The sequence below is a fragment of the Centruroides sculpturatus genome, unplaced genomic scaffold, assembly GCF_000671375.1.
Source record: "Centruroides sculpturatus isolate CEXI.00-Female unplaced genomic scaffold, Cexi_2.0 scaffold621, whole genome shotgun sequence".
Taxonomy (NCBI): domain Eukaryota; kingdom Metazoa; phylum Arthropoda; class Arachnida; order Scorpiones; family Buthidae; genus Centruroides; species Centruroides sculpturatus.
The window spans coordinates 169,017-187,148 of NW_019384795.1; the positions used below are offsets into that span (position 1 = coordinate 169,017).

Here is an 18,132-nt window from a genome sequence, read left to right on the forward strand (position 1 = left end):
TACCTGTAGAACCTATCGAATTTGCGCATTTCTTTAATTGCAATTTGGTGTGTAAGCGAAGTTATGAAATTAATTGCAACACTACTTAAAACTGAAAGTACAAAAATCTTTTTTTTAACAAAAAAAAAGCATGCACAGACAAACACTAACCAGAGAATAAAATTTGATTGACATCACCACACTCTTTATCTCATTGGTAACTTAATTAAATAAATTATAATTAAAGCTGCTAATGAAATAACTTAATGATCCGTAGTGATTTTAGCACATTTAGTAACTAGCCTAAAATTCAATTTTCACAAAAACCTTTAAATTCGCAAAAAAAAAATAAAATAAAATAAAAAATAATAATAAATCTGTAGGTTTTTTAGTAACTCATGGCGCGATTTTATCTCATTAAATTTATCTTTGTGAAATTTCGATTTAAAACAAAACTTGAAAATAGTTTAAATTGTTTTTAATTTTCTATACGTAACATTTTCCCCGACAGATGGCAGTAGCGTCTTAACACCCCGGTAGTGTAAAATTTAGAATCGTTTCTAGACCTTCCATTATTCAATATAAATATAATCGCATGCGTTTTGAAATTTTGTAGAAAGTATCAATCAAAGAAAAAATTTAACTTATTAATTAATACTTCGATTTCGATATATTTACATAAACAAAATTTATATAATGTTAGTTCCGGTCCGGCAAATAACCACTTTAAATCGGTGGTAACTGGCCAGACCGAACACAGTACCGCGACCAATCGGAATTTAGTTTACGTTCGAATCGTTTCGGTTACCAATCAAACGATCGTCCGTTAATCACGTGATTATTTTCGAATTTCAAATAGATGGAAATTCGTTGTTAATTACGTTTGCGTTAGTGCGTATTTTTACAAATTGTAAATGGCGGCTTAGATTGGTAGATATTTACAATTGCCAAATATTAATTTCACTCGCAAAATGTCTAGTATTAGAAGATTAAGTGAGATCCTCTTGATAAAGAGCATTTTGTGACCGATTACGGCATTGTGACGTAGGTTCCAGATTAATTTGAGATTTCGGGAAAACTTAATTGTACAATTTGAGGAAAGTTTACAGAAAATTTAAATCTAAATAAATGCAAGAAGTTACCTACTTAGTTTTTCTCCATTGCTTTCCGTTGCCGGAGTCCGATTTCCGCCGACTTGAGGAACAAATGGCACATAAATGAAATGGCCACCTAATGGAAAATAATTATAAATATTACTTGTTAATTAAGTTCGAATTGCGAATTATCTATTCAGTAATTGTCTACAGCATATAGAGTAACTGAATTAATTGGGGGTAGTAAAACGCGTTTAACACTCGGTGGTGCCATCTAGCGTTAAAAAAGTCACTAAAAATGCGAATCTCTCACCCGAAGGAAGATTCGAAGTCAATCGGAAAGGAAAGGCCGAGAAATTATTCGATGTACTTCCGGGATATTGATTATTGTTCTCGGAATATTGTTCTGTTTGAGACATTTCCAGACTGGAACCGGGAGAAGTGGAAGATGTGGGACTAAAAGGTTCGTGTTTTAGCAAATCTCCATTGAGAACCGCCGGCTCTTGACCAGATTCTTTGTTCCCCGCAGAGTGGACACTTCTGCTAGGACTTAACGATTTTTGCGACGTTTCTATTCCTTCCTCCGACGTCTTGGGTAAAGCTAATTTATGGTCCTCGAACTCGTGGTTAGTCGCGTAGCATGTGGTGTGCGATGGAAGACAGAAGGCTGGACCGTTGCACGTGCCACTCTTGGAATATCTGAGAGCATCGTTACGAATCGTGTACCATGCCTTTAGTTCTATGTTTGGCGGTATATCACAGGAAACTGTACACCATATCTCTTCTCCTAATTAAAAAAAAAGAAAAGATTATTTGAATGCGAAATTAAGAAATCCGTTCTTAAGAAATTTAATTAATCATCACGCTTGTGCCTGTAGTTTATTTAAATAAAAGAGAGATAACGTTGCAATATTCTTACACACACAACACACAGCATACATAACTTACAACTTATATACATAACATATAGCATCTATGATACAGTTTTTAATAGATTTAATAATTGAAGTATTTTCTATTAGCAATACTTCATATCTCTGGAATCTCTTTGTGTAGTATTTGGGGATTCAATGTCAATGTTTTTTCGATATCTGATGGTTTCAGTCTGGAAAGTATTTTTTGGGTTTATACGTCTCTCGAGGATTTCGTGTCAGTATTTTTCTTCTTTTTTCGGACACACTTAATCGTGATTTCCTACCTTTCGTTAGAAACGATACGTTAACAGTTTTTCTTCGTCTGTCAGGTTAGATATTATCAGTATTTTCTCTTCATTAGATCATACCCAAGAACCAATGTTTGATTTTATTTCTCAGAACTTCGCAGTCGATAACTGTTTCTAATCGAGGGCAAATTGACGAATTTGCCAAATATACATTTATTTGCCCTTGATAATAATTTGTTTTTAAGCACTTTTATTACTTTAAACACTTTTGATGCTGCCAGGAAGCTGCAAAAAAGTGCGGCAATTTGTATGTTTTTCTTTTTGTTTATGGAATTTCTGAAAATCTAGCAAATTTAGTTTCGATCGAAGTAAAATTCGCAACTCAGAACTTATCGAGTGAAGAACCAAGCGTAGAAATCACTAAAACTAAACAAGATAAATGTTTTTAGCCCCTGATATAATTGATTTACCTTTTACAGGATTAAAAATAGCAAAAAACGTATTCAAATTTTGCGTAGAATGTGCGAAAATATGTTATATTTAGCTCTGCAGGGATGATTTAGCTGCAATTCGTGTATATACATCAAGAAAATGCGGTCCGAACACATCTCAGAAGGTCGATGAGCTTAAAAAGTTTTTTTCTAATAGAATTATTTAGTTTACCGATATTTATACGAAATTTTGGTTTAAAACGGAATTTTATTTTTACTTTTTAAATGGGCGGAACGAATGCCGAAATCCGAAAAAACTGGGTTGGAAAAAGTTTTCAAGAATCAAATAAAGAGTTATCGGGGCTTCCTCATCCGTTCATTTCCTATCGTGTTGCTATTCATAACCAGAGCAGCAAATAATAATGACAAATGACCGGATCCAACCTAGCGCACTATCTACGCTTAATGAAACACTATCTTCTGCCATTTTCACCCGTCCGCTCCGTGGCGCCATCTGACGAAGCCCGCTTTAACTAAAGTCACACTTCGAGCCTTAATTTAGCCTTTCAACGGGGCAGTATTGTAGACAGGGATCAGTCTTTATAAATGCATATTTCACTGTATAAAGAAGGGAGAAAGATATTTTTGCAGGCTGTACTGATGATTTATTCCCGTGTTAAAGTAAGAAATTGAGATAGTTCGCGCTATTTGTTACGGACCAATGATTCATTTGGATTAGATGAAAACACGGTACAAAATTTACCAAATATTTATTTTATTTACTAAAAATAACCTATAGAAACTGGCCCTTAGTAAAGATAATAGCATATATTAATCTGAGCATCTCTTACTCTAATCGATAACCGAAGAATGACGCGTTAACTGGTACTGATAATCCGGTATACCGAGGAATATCTGTTACTTTTCCATATACCATCGACGGTATATCGAGGAGTAACAGATCCAACGTAATAAATATTCTTTCTCGAGCGTTAAATTCGAGTATTTCTCTAGGGATCTTAAGCAATACAAGAGTTATTTTTGTAAAAATCCGAGCAATACGTAATATAAATTATGTTATTTAGATATTCGTGAATAAAATTATTTACTTACCGTCCATAAGAACGTTGAGATTAGCTTCTAAAGCGGATGATGCCGTTCGTACTATTTTGAGCCAGGCGCAAGAATCATTCCTTGGCAAAATATGTACTTTTCGTCCCTCTTTGTCACGCGCCTGTGTATGGAAAGGGGTGAAAAATTCGTCAGTCACATACAATTATAATCTAATTATGCCGAAATGTAAAGATTTAATCTCCAGATAATATATGATTAATAGCACAATTAATTTTTTTTATTCGATCTCTAAATTATTTAATTCTCTGCCTACAGGCTCCTTTGTTTAAGTATCCATAAACTAAATATAAAATACTTTATGTGTTAACTTATTGTATTATTCGAATACATTTTTTCTTACAAGAAATTTGGCCTAAAGATATAGGATTAAAATTATACGGACATAAATAAAAATAACTACTCCAAAATAACCTACGCTCGTGTATTTTAATGGGTTCGTAAGCACGTCCATTTTAAAATAACAAGAATATAAGATTTCCTAAGGGGGAATATAGCTTATGTAGGGCTAACTATTGATATTTGCGCGAGAAACCAGTTTGGTTTTATTACTTAACTTTTCTGTTGTCCTCCCCCCTTCAACGTTTTCAACACGCTCTAGCAACTAGTAAAAATTCGTTAATTTATTTATTTAATGGGACGAGATTGTCTCGTGTTCTTGCTTGTATTTTAGCCTAACTTTAGTTACAGCGTAAAGTATTAAGAAAATTCATCCGTGTCCATACATAAAAAAATTTAGATCTAGCTTAGAGATTTACATAGTTTAGGGGAAAAATCCGCAATTTTATTTTTAATGAAGAGGTATATGGGGGCTTGTATAGGGCCCCGGTGAAGCAGGCCTCTTATTCCACTTCTTAATTATTTATTAATAAAAAGCAGACTTAAAGATTTTAAATTTTGTTAGTAAAAGTAGCATTAATTTATAGAGATAAGAACCACTGCGGGCTCTCCAGTTTATTCTGGGTCCATCCATAGCGGTTCCTCCCTCCTTCGACGGCCCCATTAGCACTCCTTAGAAAAGACGTGGATCTTATCGAGTCTTTAATAAGGTCGAAAATTTTAAAAAATTTATCCTGTATTAAATAAATTTTTTAAAAAACCTTTCGCTTAGACTCGTGAAAACCGAATTATTCGGTGACTTTTTATAAAAAAAAAAAAACGATTTCCAAAAATATTCACTTTCTTCTCCACTTTTGACCGTTTTTTCCGCCTACCAAGAAGAAAAGAGTCGATATTTTAAATTTATTATTATTCCGATTCTATTTATTGTGGATTTTTTCCCTGGAGTTTAGAAAATTTAAAATGAAAATTTATTTTAAGATATTTCTAGAAAATCGCATTGACAATTAAACGTGGCGAATGGCAATTTCCAATTAACCGAAAGTCGTTCTAAAATCACTTTTAAGCGTTAAACGAGCTTCCAGCGTCGAATAAAGAAAGATTTTTATCGTCCTTTGCAATGATTTAACGTTTCTTTTTTGAATAAATATACGAAATTTATCTCTTCATCGAGAGATAAGTCTGGAGCAATTGTCACAAAGACAACGACCGAATTTACATCCGCTTTTTTGGCAAGTTTATCGCATTTTTTGACGAAAGATCCACGTAAAACCCGTGCCGCTAAAGTAAATGTAAAGTAAAAATAGAAAATTTTCCATCTTTCTTGCAGTATCCTTTTCGTTTCTACCGTGGAAAAGATGAAATTTTCAATTGCGCCCTGGCTAATTCTTGTAAAAAGGTGATATATTTTGTTTGTGGCAATTAACTTTAATAAGTTGCACACGTAGACCGTCTTTCAATATTAATTAAAATCTTTTCCGTGTAATTTTAACGTCGATAATTGTCTAAATTTCTTCTATTTTGTGACAAATATACACAACTTGTACGAAAACAGTTAGGTGAATTTAACGGTCTTACCTCTAGAACGTTATTTTTGTGATTGTTATCTACGTCAGCTACGATATGTCCACCGTATGGCCCGAAAAGCGTTCCTTCCCTGATAGTCACGTGGCTACAAACAATATAATCGACGTCCGCTTGTTGGGATTCCCGGATTTCCAGTACATCCGTCGGCAATTTCAATACTTCTGCGAGTTCTTCCAATTCGTCTTCTGCTTTCCCTGAGGAAATCGGTTAGAAAATCGTTAGAAATCCGTCTTAATTTGCTCGTCCGTACAAAAAAGTATCCTAATTTAAAATGAAACCGCCCTTCCCGCGCATAATCCGTACCCGACGAATTAACCGAGAGCGCATCGGGTGTAAATTCGACTTGTTTTTGAGGTAAACGAGTGCGGGACCCAACCTTCTCTTTACGACTTCTCGCGTGTCTTCTTTGAGCTCTCTCCAGGTCTCTTTAAGAGAATTTCGGTTCAAAGGGTCCCTTATCGAAGAATGACACATAAAATCTTACTTATTTTTCTATCTTAAGGAGCCCCGGGTGTATTTTTAAAGCCTTAATGATTGCCGACGTCCCTTCGAAAAATGCTAATTTGGTGCCACCCGTTCGTCCTACTTTCTCCATTCTTTTTCCATTAAAGGGTATTTTAGAACATTTTACGAGGGAAATTCTTTTCTCTCCCTGAACTTCCGGTTTAAGTGTTGTAAAATTTTCGCGCCGGTCCTACGCCAATCGTTCGATTTCCTAAAATAATCGATTAATTTCTCGGGCTTTACATCTACGTGACTAACCGCGAGCGAAAAGATAATGCGTGATGACACCGTGTCGTCCGCGATGAAGAATAATTTCGTGTTTTGTCATTGATTAATCTTCAGTTAAAGAAGTACTCCAACTCGATGTCCACTTTGTGCTATCCGCAAATATAATCGCTTTTTTTAAAATAGTTTCTAGAAAATCCGTTCGTGATCTCGTCAGGGTGATGAAACGTTATTCTTTGTCTGTCGGCGATACGTCTCCTTTTTATCTGATACGATGACGAATGCAATGGATCGCGACTAATACGTCCGAGAGTACAATTAAAAGTATTGTGACGTGGAGGTAAAGCGTGTTTATCGTTTCAAAATAATAATTATTGACTATATATTAATAAAAGTCTGCTTTGGAAAGAATCGAAGAACGTTACTACCAAAATTCTGATAAAGAACACCTGGTAAAGTCGTTGACGTACAGAGAAAATAGAAATTTTCCTATTCAAATTTCATTCGTTTCCTTGTTTAAACAGATTTTGTCACGTTATTCAAAAGATATACAAAGACATATTTCAAAAATGCATATATTTAAGGATCCGGTTGGCCGTGTTTATACTAGACTCGGAATTTGCATTTGTCATTTGGCAACGTCATAAATAACATCTCGGGAGATTGTTTTTTTTCTCGACATCGCCGTGTTCCCGTGGAGACATCTCCGATATTTCGTAAAGTGACGATTTCGAAAGTAGATTTGGATTTACAAAAATTTTTTATATCTTAAACAGCCAACAGAATCTATGAATAAACCAATTTTCTATCTCCTTCTGCATACGAAAGGATTATTTTTCTGGTGCTTTATTAGTAAAAACTTTTCAATAAATTTCGTAATCATGTCTTAAAGTAAATCGAAGGAGAATTTGCGGCCGTTACCATACGCGAATTTGTATACCATTAGAATTTCTGTGTTGTAGCCTAAATGCTCTGGTTTCTACTGTACTTTCATACCTCTATATCTATGTACTGTACTTATACTTTAATCCATAGTATTTTGACTGTATTTTGATTCATCGAAAACTCGGTTTTTGGCATCCTTTTCACGTTTCAAACTATACTAAAATCTCATCGATTTAGTCCGGTGGGAGGAGAGAGTATTTTCGAGGCAATCTTTTACGTTTTCAAATGTTTTATAAATCTGTCATTTAGTCATAAACTTCCAACGATAATACGCGGCTATTTTGACATTTATTTTTACGAAATTATTGTCTTTATATAGGTTTAGTCCACGTCGCCGTTTTGCCTAATTCGTCCATTTATACGGGATATTTTTTAGAGGATAGTAATTAATTATTCTATAATACCTTCGACTAAATAATACACGCGGCATCGGCTTGTGTGTGTTGGTATTTTTAAATCGTATTCTTAAAAAAGAAAAGACGGAGAAATTCATTTTTTAGGAGCCATTTTAACCGCTCCATTTTGCAATTACATTTTCCAAAAAACCTCGGCCTCTTCTTATTTAAAAAAGAGCCGGGTTGCGGCATTCGAAGCGCATTACAGGGGAGAGAAAGTTCTCCTTCCCCCCCGGGGTGGGGATTTTTATCCTCGACCGCAGCCGCACAAAACTTTCGACGGAGAAGACGCCAAACTTTCTCGTAACTCTGCGCCAATCGGAAAGACACCTCACTCGGAATCTTCTACTACCGCAAACACGATTCGGCTCCCCTTTTCACACCCCCTACGTTGTCAACGCCGCCGATTTATCTCGGCATGGCCAGCCGTCCGGCGCGTCAGCCGGACTTAGATAGGAGCGTGCCATTTCTTTGGGCATTCGTGCATGTGTTATCTCCTCTGACCGTCCCTCTAGTCAACGACTAGCCGGCGAGACATCAATCTTGGACATTCGTTCCCCCCTCTATGTTTTACAGAACCTTCCCCCTCCCCAAACCCACCGTCGTGTGATATACCGGGCGAAACTGTTTACCGAAACAAGCTTCTAACTCAAACAACGTGTGCAGCGATTAGTCGATGCTTCCTTTGCCTTTTTTTAATCTTCCTTTAATAGTTCTCTTACTCTTCAATCTGTTCAGATTAAAGTCGGATACAGCACGCTCTGAAGGATAAGCAACCACTCGAATAACTACGCTCCAATTTTTCCACTTTTCCCTTTTAAATTTATTTATTTTTCACCCTTCTTTCTGTATTAAGGCTATTTCTGGTCGGAAGGCGAATAAATAAACCTTCAAACAGCATTCGACCTCCAAGCTTCCAAATTCTCTTTATAGAATTTTTTTTATAATTTTAATTGCGATTTCGATCGATAGATGGCAATATAAGCGGGGTGGATGATTAAACTAGGCGCATTTATCGTCGTCCTTCCATTTTGCATCCAGAATAACTCGATTTTTTTTCCATTTAATTCTCGTTTCTTTAATTTTAATGAAAATCGAATTAATTTTAATTCCTAGGTCGAACGAATTTAGCATTATAAACCGTTCCTATAAATTTTCCTCTCGTTTTTACCGACGAGGATGATTCGATTATTTTTATGTTTGTACGTTTTTTATCGATTAATAATTAGAAAATCATCTTTTCGCTTTAACTTTATGTATATTGATATAAATATGGCGGCCGGTTGTGACGTCCAATGTGGTGGAGCTGCGATGGCAGTTCTTTTTCGACCGGACTCCAGACCGTATTTTATACAAATTTCAAACTCTTAGTCCCTATTTTACACGTAAATATTATCTTTCTATTGTATTCCAGTTATTTACACAAACTTATTTTAAAATAAGCGGCAGAAATGGGTACAGAGCGGCAGTTACTTTCAATACACTTATTAACGTTTTTATCTTCTGGAGCATCCCCGAATAATTGTGGAATCGTTCTTATAGTTAATTACGATTTATATAAAATGTAAATATTGTAAAGAAGTTAAAAAATTAATCCAAATCGTTGAGAAAAGGGGGAGTTTTCCAAAGGAGAAATGCTCATTAAGGAAAGCGTATTGGCGATATTTTCGAATGGTTTTAATGGATTGAAAAATAGTCAGCCTTAGGTCAACCTGGAGGCCGTCGACGTACTCGAAGACGATGAAGTGTTATCTGTCTTCACGGCATTACTTAACCTCGCAGAGTGTAGGAGACGGTTCTTCTTCCTTCAAAAAACTTCGTCGTTTCGAGACGTAGCCATCACTTCAACGTGTCAAGTCGTTCAATTAGATGCTTCAGCGATAATTGTCGCGCCAGAGCCAGATCGAATGACATTGTTTAAACTCTCTCCTATCGCCCTAACTCTTAGATAAATTTAACTCCTCAATCTTAACGGAGAATTTAAAACTTCTTTATAACTAGCCGAGACCGGCAATCGTCTTCTTCCATCGGGATAAACAAGGAGACGGTGGAACCAGCCTAATAATTATCCGCCATTTAATCCCTTCTTCTTCCAATATTCCGAGGGGAAAAAAACGAAATTTTTCACTATTTAAGAATTATTTTCGTTCGAATTTCTTAATATTTTTCAAAAATTTTGCCGCCGATACGCCATTATAACGTTATAAATTATCGCAGAAATATTTCGTCCGGGAGAAATTATGAGCTTAAAGTCGACTGCTTAAAATGGATAAATATCGACTCGGTTTTAAGTTTATACATTTTACTAAGAGGTCGAAAGGTGAAGGATTTTGCATATTTTATAAAGGAAGAAAGTATTTTTATAGTTTAGCCGAACTTAGCAAAGTAAGAAGATTCTAAGGTACAGTACTGTACATTCTCCAAAACGGAAATAAAGCGGAGAAGTAAAGGAGACCGAAATGAGATGTGAGACACGTTCACCCCATCTATTTAAATACACATCAATGGCTAAGACGGTCTCAGATTTCCTTCCATTATCTCACTCTTCCATCTTTAATACTTTCCTCTCCCATCACTCGCAGTTCGTCGGTTACGAGTTCCATCCAGCCCCTCCTCTTCTCCATCCATCCATCCTCTTAAAGTCGGTGATATATATACCTGTAACCCACATACGGACCCTTCGGGACGGGTCCGATTGAAAGAAGTGGAAATGAAGAGAAGTGTCGGCAGTTTGGTCCCTCTGGGATCGATGTGGCCCTGCACTGTCGGCCTTCTTTATTGCTCACCGAGGAATTTACTCTTCTCTTCTGCTGATTGAGTCGGTTCGAAAGGATGAATAAAAAGCAGCAAATGCCTCTCTCTTTCTCTCTGCCCTCCTCTCTTTAATTAACTTTCCCGCTCCCGCTTTAATTTTTTCCCTCGCTCTTTATTTTCTCCCCCCTCGCGACTCGACGATCGGGATAACCTTGTTTTAACCTGTTGGCAAATTATGACTCGTTTCGTTATCTGTAAAATATGCGAACCGATGTCTTCGATGACTCTTCACGCTTCGCGTCGCTCACGTTTTTTTTAAATATAAGATTTCACAACACATGTGTTTATTTTTCTTTACTAAGCACTCGGAATACAGCCGAGCAAGCTCTATAACAGAAGGACGAATAGTATAACGCTGTATAAATACATGTAAAAGGTAAAAATCCAATCTAGTTCCTTGCGACAACCCAATCCGACTCCTTAATCTAGCCAAAAATACGAGGAAGGTAGATGGAAATTTGCTCTTAGAAAATAGTAAATTTGGCTTGTCTGCAGGCTAAACTATCGTTTTTGTATTTATAAAACACTACGGCAATATTTAATCACGGCACAAAGCTCTTACCAAAGATATTTCGGTCATTATTCACAAATCTATCGTTTGGCGACGACTTCATAAGCTTATCAGAATATTATTAATTATATAAATTAAGAATATCGATTTCGATACCAGATAATTCGGTGCGAAGATAAATCGATTCGAATTCGAAAGGGAGGAGCAGATTCGAGACGTCATAAATTTAAAACGGCAAGACGATAGGTTATTGGTTAGATTAGATCGGGGTACGAAATAAAACTTATCCAATTATAGTCGACCAAATTACCATACGATACCCGAGAGAATTTTTCGATAAATCCAGGCGCAGGATTTTTAAAAACAAGGAAATGACACCCGTCTAAACGAAAATGAAAGTTGGGTTTCAATTGGACCGAAGCAAAAATTGAAAAACCGAGATAACATATCATCGTTAACTTTTCCTGGATGAAGAAAGAGAAGCTTATGACAAACACTCTGTGAAAGAAATGATACAGAGGGAAAAGCGGGGGACGAGGAAACAGAAGGGAAGAAAAACTGACGAACTAACACAACAGGTGATGACGGGAGGCGGGAGCCATCTTTTTTTTATGCCAAGTGTTGAAGCAACAAAGCTGAAATATTAATTACGCTCGCGTCATCCCGGATTTTTTCGAAAAAAAGAAAAAAAAAGTAAAACGTCAGAAATAAGAAAAATTCGGAAAACAGATAACAGTTTTGTATGCACCCAGATAAACCCCCTCCTCCCCTCCGTCTTTAATTGTACGATCCGCCCCATCCGCAACGTCTTCAATTGCAACCGGAGTGATTTATTTATCCGCGTGGCCAGACGAAGGGGTCGAAAAATAATTTTCTCCGGGGTAACGGTCGTTAAGACGACGACTTTTGGGGGTGACGAACTCGACCCTTAGCGTCCAATCTTCTTATTGTTCTAGGCGGGCGACGTAAATCGCGGGCGACGACATTACTCAACGTCACGACTTACGTGAGTGTCGCGTGAGCGGTGTAGCAACTCGCGTTCGGTAGTCGACTGGCTGGCGGGCGAGCCCTCTTCTCTCGATCGAACAGTTCATCTCACAATAAATCTCCTGATGTTAGTGGCTGCTTATCTGAGCTTCCAGCGACAGTACTGCCTCTCCGTGAAGAAGGCGAGAAGGGGAAAGTTGCGGGGGGTGCGCGGGGGGCGAAGAGGGAAAAAAGCTCCACAGCCGAGCGATATATAATAAATGTACTGCCTTATCTGAGCACGTTGCAAATGTGCTGAGTTATGACACGTTTGGGCACCGAATTAATTTCCTGTTTTTGCGGACTGTGTGATTACTGGTGATAAGCCATGCATTTCTCATCAAAGCGCCTCACGTACACATACATACACACTGGGTCTCGCTTTCTCTTCGTCGGGGTATCGCCAGATATACATCAGTACTCTGTGGGAACTAAGGAGCGAATCCGAGATTCTAAAGCATTATCTCGGACGCTAGATAGCCCATCCATTTAAGATGGTGCACACGTGCCGGATCGATTTATTGCGCGACAAACCTCGACACCCTTCGCGCGCCCGGACAGGTGTAAACTTTTAATTAAATTAAACACAATGTTAATAACGTCGACCACCGAAATCATCAGGCTTTTTCCGACTATCTACGCTGCGACGTTAACCGGAATATAAGCGTTTTTCTCCAAAATCTATCTTCAGTTTCACCTCACTTTATTATTATATTTTTTTCTGGAGCATCACTCATACTAGGAAATTCTCGTTTTAATCTCCCGGATCACGCTATCTCTCCTTTCTTCGGTTTGTCATTTCGATAAAAATTCGCCTCGGGGCCGAAAGTCGTAACGTAGATGAAGTGGCTAAAAAATGACTAAGTCGGTGGCCGAAAAAAAGATTCAATCTCTACGAGGGAGAATCCAAAATAGCGCATTTACGAGAGTTTGCGGCAGAGGTCCTCGCCCTGCGCGGATGTTAAGGTGAAAAGGTGTCCACCTTCGAAAAATGCCACCGTCGGCTGGCAACGGGAGAGAGGAAAAGCGGTGGCGCCTTCCCGATAGTGACGTCGATAGCCTCCATCCGTCGGTGGCAACACTGTCGAGCGTGGCCGAACGACATCACACCCGGGTTCATTTACATTATCTGGACCGTCCCGTCCCTCCCGAACCGTCAGAAGCCCCCACCTTCCTCGGGCGACGCGATGCGACTTGGTACGGTCCGATAAGAATGCTATCTGGTACCAAATCCTAGTCGGGGTGCAGAGAATCAAGCAAGGTAAAGTATCAGTGCGATGCATGCTACGGGAAGATAGTGTTCTTATCTCTCGGACAGATAGAATGCTTATTGTTATCGTCCAATGGCTGGACCGAGTCTTTTCTAAACACAGCCGGCGGGACGAATGGATGGCACAGGACCGATATGATAACCAGCGGGTAAATGGCTGACTCCATACACACACACACCAAATTTTATCACATAAACACAGCCCACACCATTGCAGTGAACCTTAAGCCTTCTTCCTTTCTTCTCCCTTATCGCATCCAGCCATGTAGACTTGCATTTAGTGTTCGCGGCAAGAGCTGAAGACACAAACCGACTCCGCTCTACCGATTCCTTTTTCGTGCACTCAAATAAACAAATTGCGTCTCTCTGCCTCTTCCTATTTCGACTGCCTCCTCCCCCCGCTAACTCTTTCCGCCGCTCCTTCCTCCTCCTATTGCTCTTGACGTTAACGTCAAATGGAAGGCGGAAACCCGAAGAGATATCGCGAATTTATAAAAGTCGTCGCTCCCCATGGGTGCATTGCGGGGTGCGCATTACCTTTTTCTTCCCTCCGCAGCTACCAAACGCCAGACTCTTTTGGTCTTGGCCAATTTCCTACTTCCCCTTCGCCACGGTTACGTGTCAGGATGGTTACGGGATTGGCGGGTTAGCGTCGTAACTGCTCTTACGTGGTAGAAGAGCAAAGACGGCATCTTAAACCCTTCAAATGTTCTATGCTTTTCCCTATTTAAGTTACTACATACCTTAGTTTCTACCATACATCCTATAGGAAATTCCAAAGATATGTACAGTATACACGAATCCTGTGAAAGTCGGTGTTACGATAACAGAAATTTTTAAGGGCTATCCATTTTCAATTAATCCAAATTTGTGATAATAAATTAAACTGAGATATTTCTTCTGTTATTTACTATTTAGCCAGTGAAGAAATCGGCCATCCTCCATTATATCATTGATCTGCAAAAGAACCCCCTTTTCGTTGTGTATGGGGTATAAGAAATCGCGTCCAATTATTCGCATCGACCACTATAAACGTTTTGTTATTGACGTTGTCCTTTCCGTCCGATCGTTGTCCGGAGCCGGGCCAAAACCGGAGAGATCGAACGTCCCTCAAATGGTCTAAGGTCATTTTGATTACCGTCCACCACCTCTTTCGCCGTGTAGCAATTAGCCTATTGCCACTTTTATAGGTTAGCCACTGCCTGTATCGATTTATAGATTTTCCTTCCTTGCGCAGGTAAATCGGCATTTGTATGCTTACAGTAAATACCATAAATAAAGCATAAATATTGAGTAGAAAATTGATGTTAAAATTGAAATTTTTAAGCAAGTTTTGCGGCATTCACATAAATCACGAAAATAATTTTAAAGAAAACTTTCGGCCGACGGAAATGTGAACGAAAAAATTCGTGACGAATTATCTTTGATATGTCCAATATGCTGCGAGAATTTAAATCCTTCGTGTGGTAATTTATATTGTTTAACTTTTATTTACGCGGAGAGGATTTTTCAAATGATATCGGAATATTTTTCTATCGTCGATATCTTAGGTAGGCCTGTATAGAAACGAAAAGTTTGTCGGGTAGACATATATGTATATATATATATATATATAGGGACCAAACTATAAAGGGCCATTAAGAGATCGAAACGAACGATATCAACTCCGATTAGTGACATTGGTCAGCAAATCAGTGCTTGGATTCTCATATAGTTGCGAACACGATACTAAATGATAGATGCAGTTTGCAATGTTGTGACACGTGTCCCGTTTAAATTGTCGCCACCATTACTCAAGTTTATAACGAGTGAAAGCAACTAAATATCCTCGGCACACGTTCCGCAATTGCAATTAACACTTCTGGACACTAACTGCCATGCTTTGCACTAATGGTCGATGGTTAACGACGTATATGGACGGAAGCACTAAACAGATAGCGCGTAGCCACGCACTCATTGGTCGTCAAATCTCGGCATTTACCGGATTTCCATATATGGAAATCGTCGGCTAATTTAACCAACTTGTTCGATCCTTCTTCTGGGACGTTGTGCCAAAGAGGAAAGTGCCTCGATTTCTCTTTAGTGCTCTTCCTGGAGAGCCTGTACCACGGCACTACTTTGCGGTTCAAGGAGCGTGGGAAGTCGACAGACCGACGGACTGACTAGGAATTCCCGTAAACGTGGACCAAGTGCATTAGAAAACGAACAGACAATAGTTTCTTGAAGTGTTAAAAAGAAAATAAGTGCCGCATCTCTGAAACGTGCTTCGAATTATTACTGGAGGATTTTTTTTGGTAATTAAAATGTTCAATAAATCTTTAAACACGCTTTTCTATGGAAATTATATTTTAAAATAATTATATGAACTACCTAGAAATGTTGTTAAACTAACTTATTTAATGTAATTAAAATTACGGAATTAATTCTATAAAGATAAATTTATAAAATCGAAAATTATAAAAAATAAACAAGATATATTTATAAATATAAAAACAGATTAAAATATTTTTCAAGTGAGATTATTTGAGAGAAAAGAGAGATAAATAAAGATAGGAGTACAAATTCGTGAAGCTTGCGTACGAAATAGTTAAGTAGAAAATAAAGTTTAAAAATACTTTGGAGTAAAACACTCGAGAAGTAAAATTATCAATTAAAACTCCCATCTAGAACCTAAGAGCCAGATAAGAGACTTTCTAATTCCAGAAACTTTATCTCATCGCAGATAAGATAAAAATCCACAATAACTCTGGAAATCCTTCGTATCCCACAGTTCCAAATTGGTGGAGAATAAAATCAAATGCGAACTGTTGATATAAGTGTAAAATCTATAGAGGCATTGAGTCGAGAAGAAGGAGAAGGAGGAAAGAAAGGAAAAAAAAAAACATAAAAGCAAAAAATACAAAACTTTAAAACTGGCTTATCTTCTACCAGATCCTGTTGTTTATGAGTCAGCTGGTATAGGGCTCTGTATAATCACAGAACGCTATCTCTGGCTGCAAGTGTCGTCGAAGCATTAGCAGACTAGGCCTTTCTCCGAAAAACTTAATGTTTCTTATCTTAGAATTAAAGTACACACACACAGCAAGATGTAGCTTATCTTCCGTTGTATATCTGGCTGCAACTTCTCTCCTCTCACCAGAGATGAAGCAGATTGCCCAGAATATCTTTACTCTTAGATTGTTAAGTTTTTCTTCCGAATATGTCGATCTTTTGTTTGTCTCGAATATTTAAGGAGAGGGCTTTCTCTTTGATTACATTCGCTTGCCGGTTCCTCCGTAATTCGATTAATGAATCGGTTCCTCATATTTATATAAGTGTCCTCCTTCGGCATAATTTGGACCGATTTCCTAGCAGATATCTCCCTTTCTCTCTCGTTTTTAAGTCGTAATTGAAACCGGGCCCGATGGAAAGATAAGTTCGCCAAAGGGCTAAAGTTGGCAACCTCTCCCCCTTTAATCAACAGGCTGTACACAAAATTCGTAAGTTCTCCGCTCGTTATCCTCCTCCTACATTTACCTAACAGAAGATTCGTGGCCTCATTCAATTATAAATTCGATTCAATTCGGTTCGACCTTCCGCCCGATAAATATTTTAACACTTCTCTTAGTTCGATCTTGTGCCAGGAACAGTAAGACGGAGTAAAAAATAAATAAATAAATAAATGTAAGTCGATGAAACGTAACATTATCAATGAACGTTGCAGGGAAAATGGAAGGATGCTTTCCACTTCCGGTTGTTTTTGCTCGGACGGGTCAACCGAGCGACGGTAATCCATCTACAGCAACCTATAGTTAAATCTGGGAACACAATCTTCAGGTTATTATTGCGGCAGCGCATTGCTGCACCTCCTCGTTTATCTCAGCCGCGTGGAGGGCTCCTCGTAAAACCTTGGGGCCGACCTTAATTCCCCCACCTGACAAGATACAATGTCTCGGGGTATTAGCCGACCTGTTAATAGACGATGTGCCTCTTGACAATCCGATCTTCTTTCCAATCACCACGTCAACAAGTTGGCACGCATGCACCACAGACACGATCCGTCACATAACTGTCACGCTAGACACTTTTTTCTCCTCTTTTGTCGTCAAATGTTGTTAATGGTTTCTTCTTGTCTCCGCTTGCAACGTCACGTTTCTAGTTTCCGCTCCGACTATTGACCTCGTAACGGTTTATAAGTCCTTTTGTGATTTACGGGCCGTTTGCCGGGATTAATTTTTTTTATGTTCGACGCTTCTCTTCTCTAATTGTTAAACTCCAACGATTTTGGTAAGGAGAAGAAAAAATTTAATGAAAAATTTGCCATTTTAAACAGATTTGTACGATTATATTTACGGATTTATCTCGATTATTAAGTAAATCGTTTCAACCGTGCGAGGCGCTTTTCCGTATTTATTTTATTAGCCCCTCGAATTTGTTTGATAAAGAAGAGCCCATCCGCCACCCAATGTTAACGTCAGAAAATTGAAAATTCCAACTGCGCCGAAGATAAATCGCAACAAATTCGGGATTTTCGGCTTACTTTACAATTGTTTTCGCCCGACCCAACCCGGCACCATTCCTTCTTTCGCAGTCTCGATACAGTTTAACGGCTGCTGAAGTGGCAAACACGTTAGCGTTTTTTTTGAATAGACGAAAACTCCATTTATAATTTAATTATTATAAATATTCAATCGAGCAAAGTCGATTATCCCAGAAAAAGAGCAGTTAAAAAGAGGGACC

The 18,132-nt window shown here is 38.1% G+C and overlaps 1 protein-coding gene across 3 annotated transcripts in view; it reads right to left on the reverse strand.

The window, feature by feature from the left end:
• Positions 1-18,132, reverse strand: part of LOC111629382 (zinc finger protein 184-like) — an 86,492-nt gene that overhangs the window by 17,418 nt on the left and 50,942 nt on the right. For 2 of the 3 annotated variants that reach the window (XM_023373274.1, XM_023373275.1), the window contains exons 2-5: positions 5,715-5,917; positions 3,780-3,900; positions 1,387-1,860; positions 1,126-1,209 (exon numbers count right to left, since the gene is read on the reverse strand). In XM_023373274.1, coding sequence (XP_023229042.1) covers positions 1,126-1,209; positions 1,387-1,860; positions 3,780-3,900; positions 5,715-5,917 — 882 coding nt within the window. The remainder of the gene's footprint in view (positions 1-1,125; positions 1,210-1,386; positions 1,861-3,779; positions 3,901-5,714; positions 5,918-18,132) is intronic. The other variant, XM_023373276.1, reaches the window with a different exon arrangement.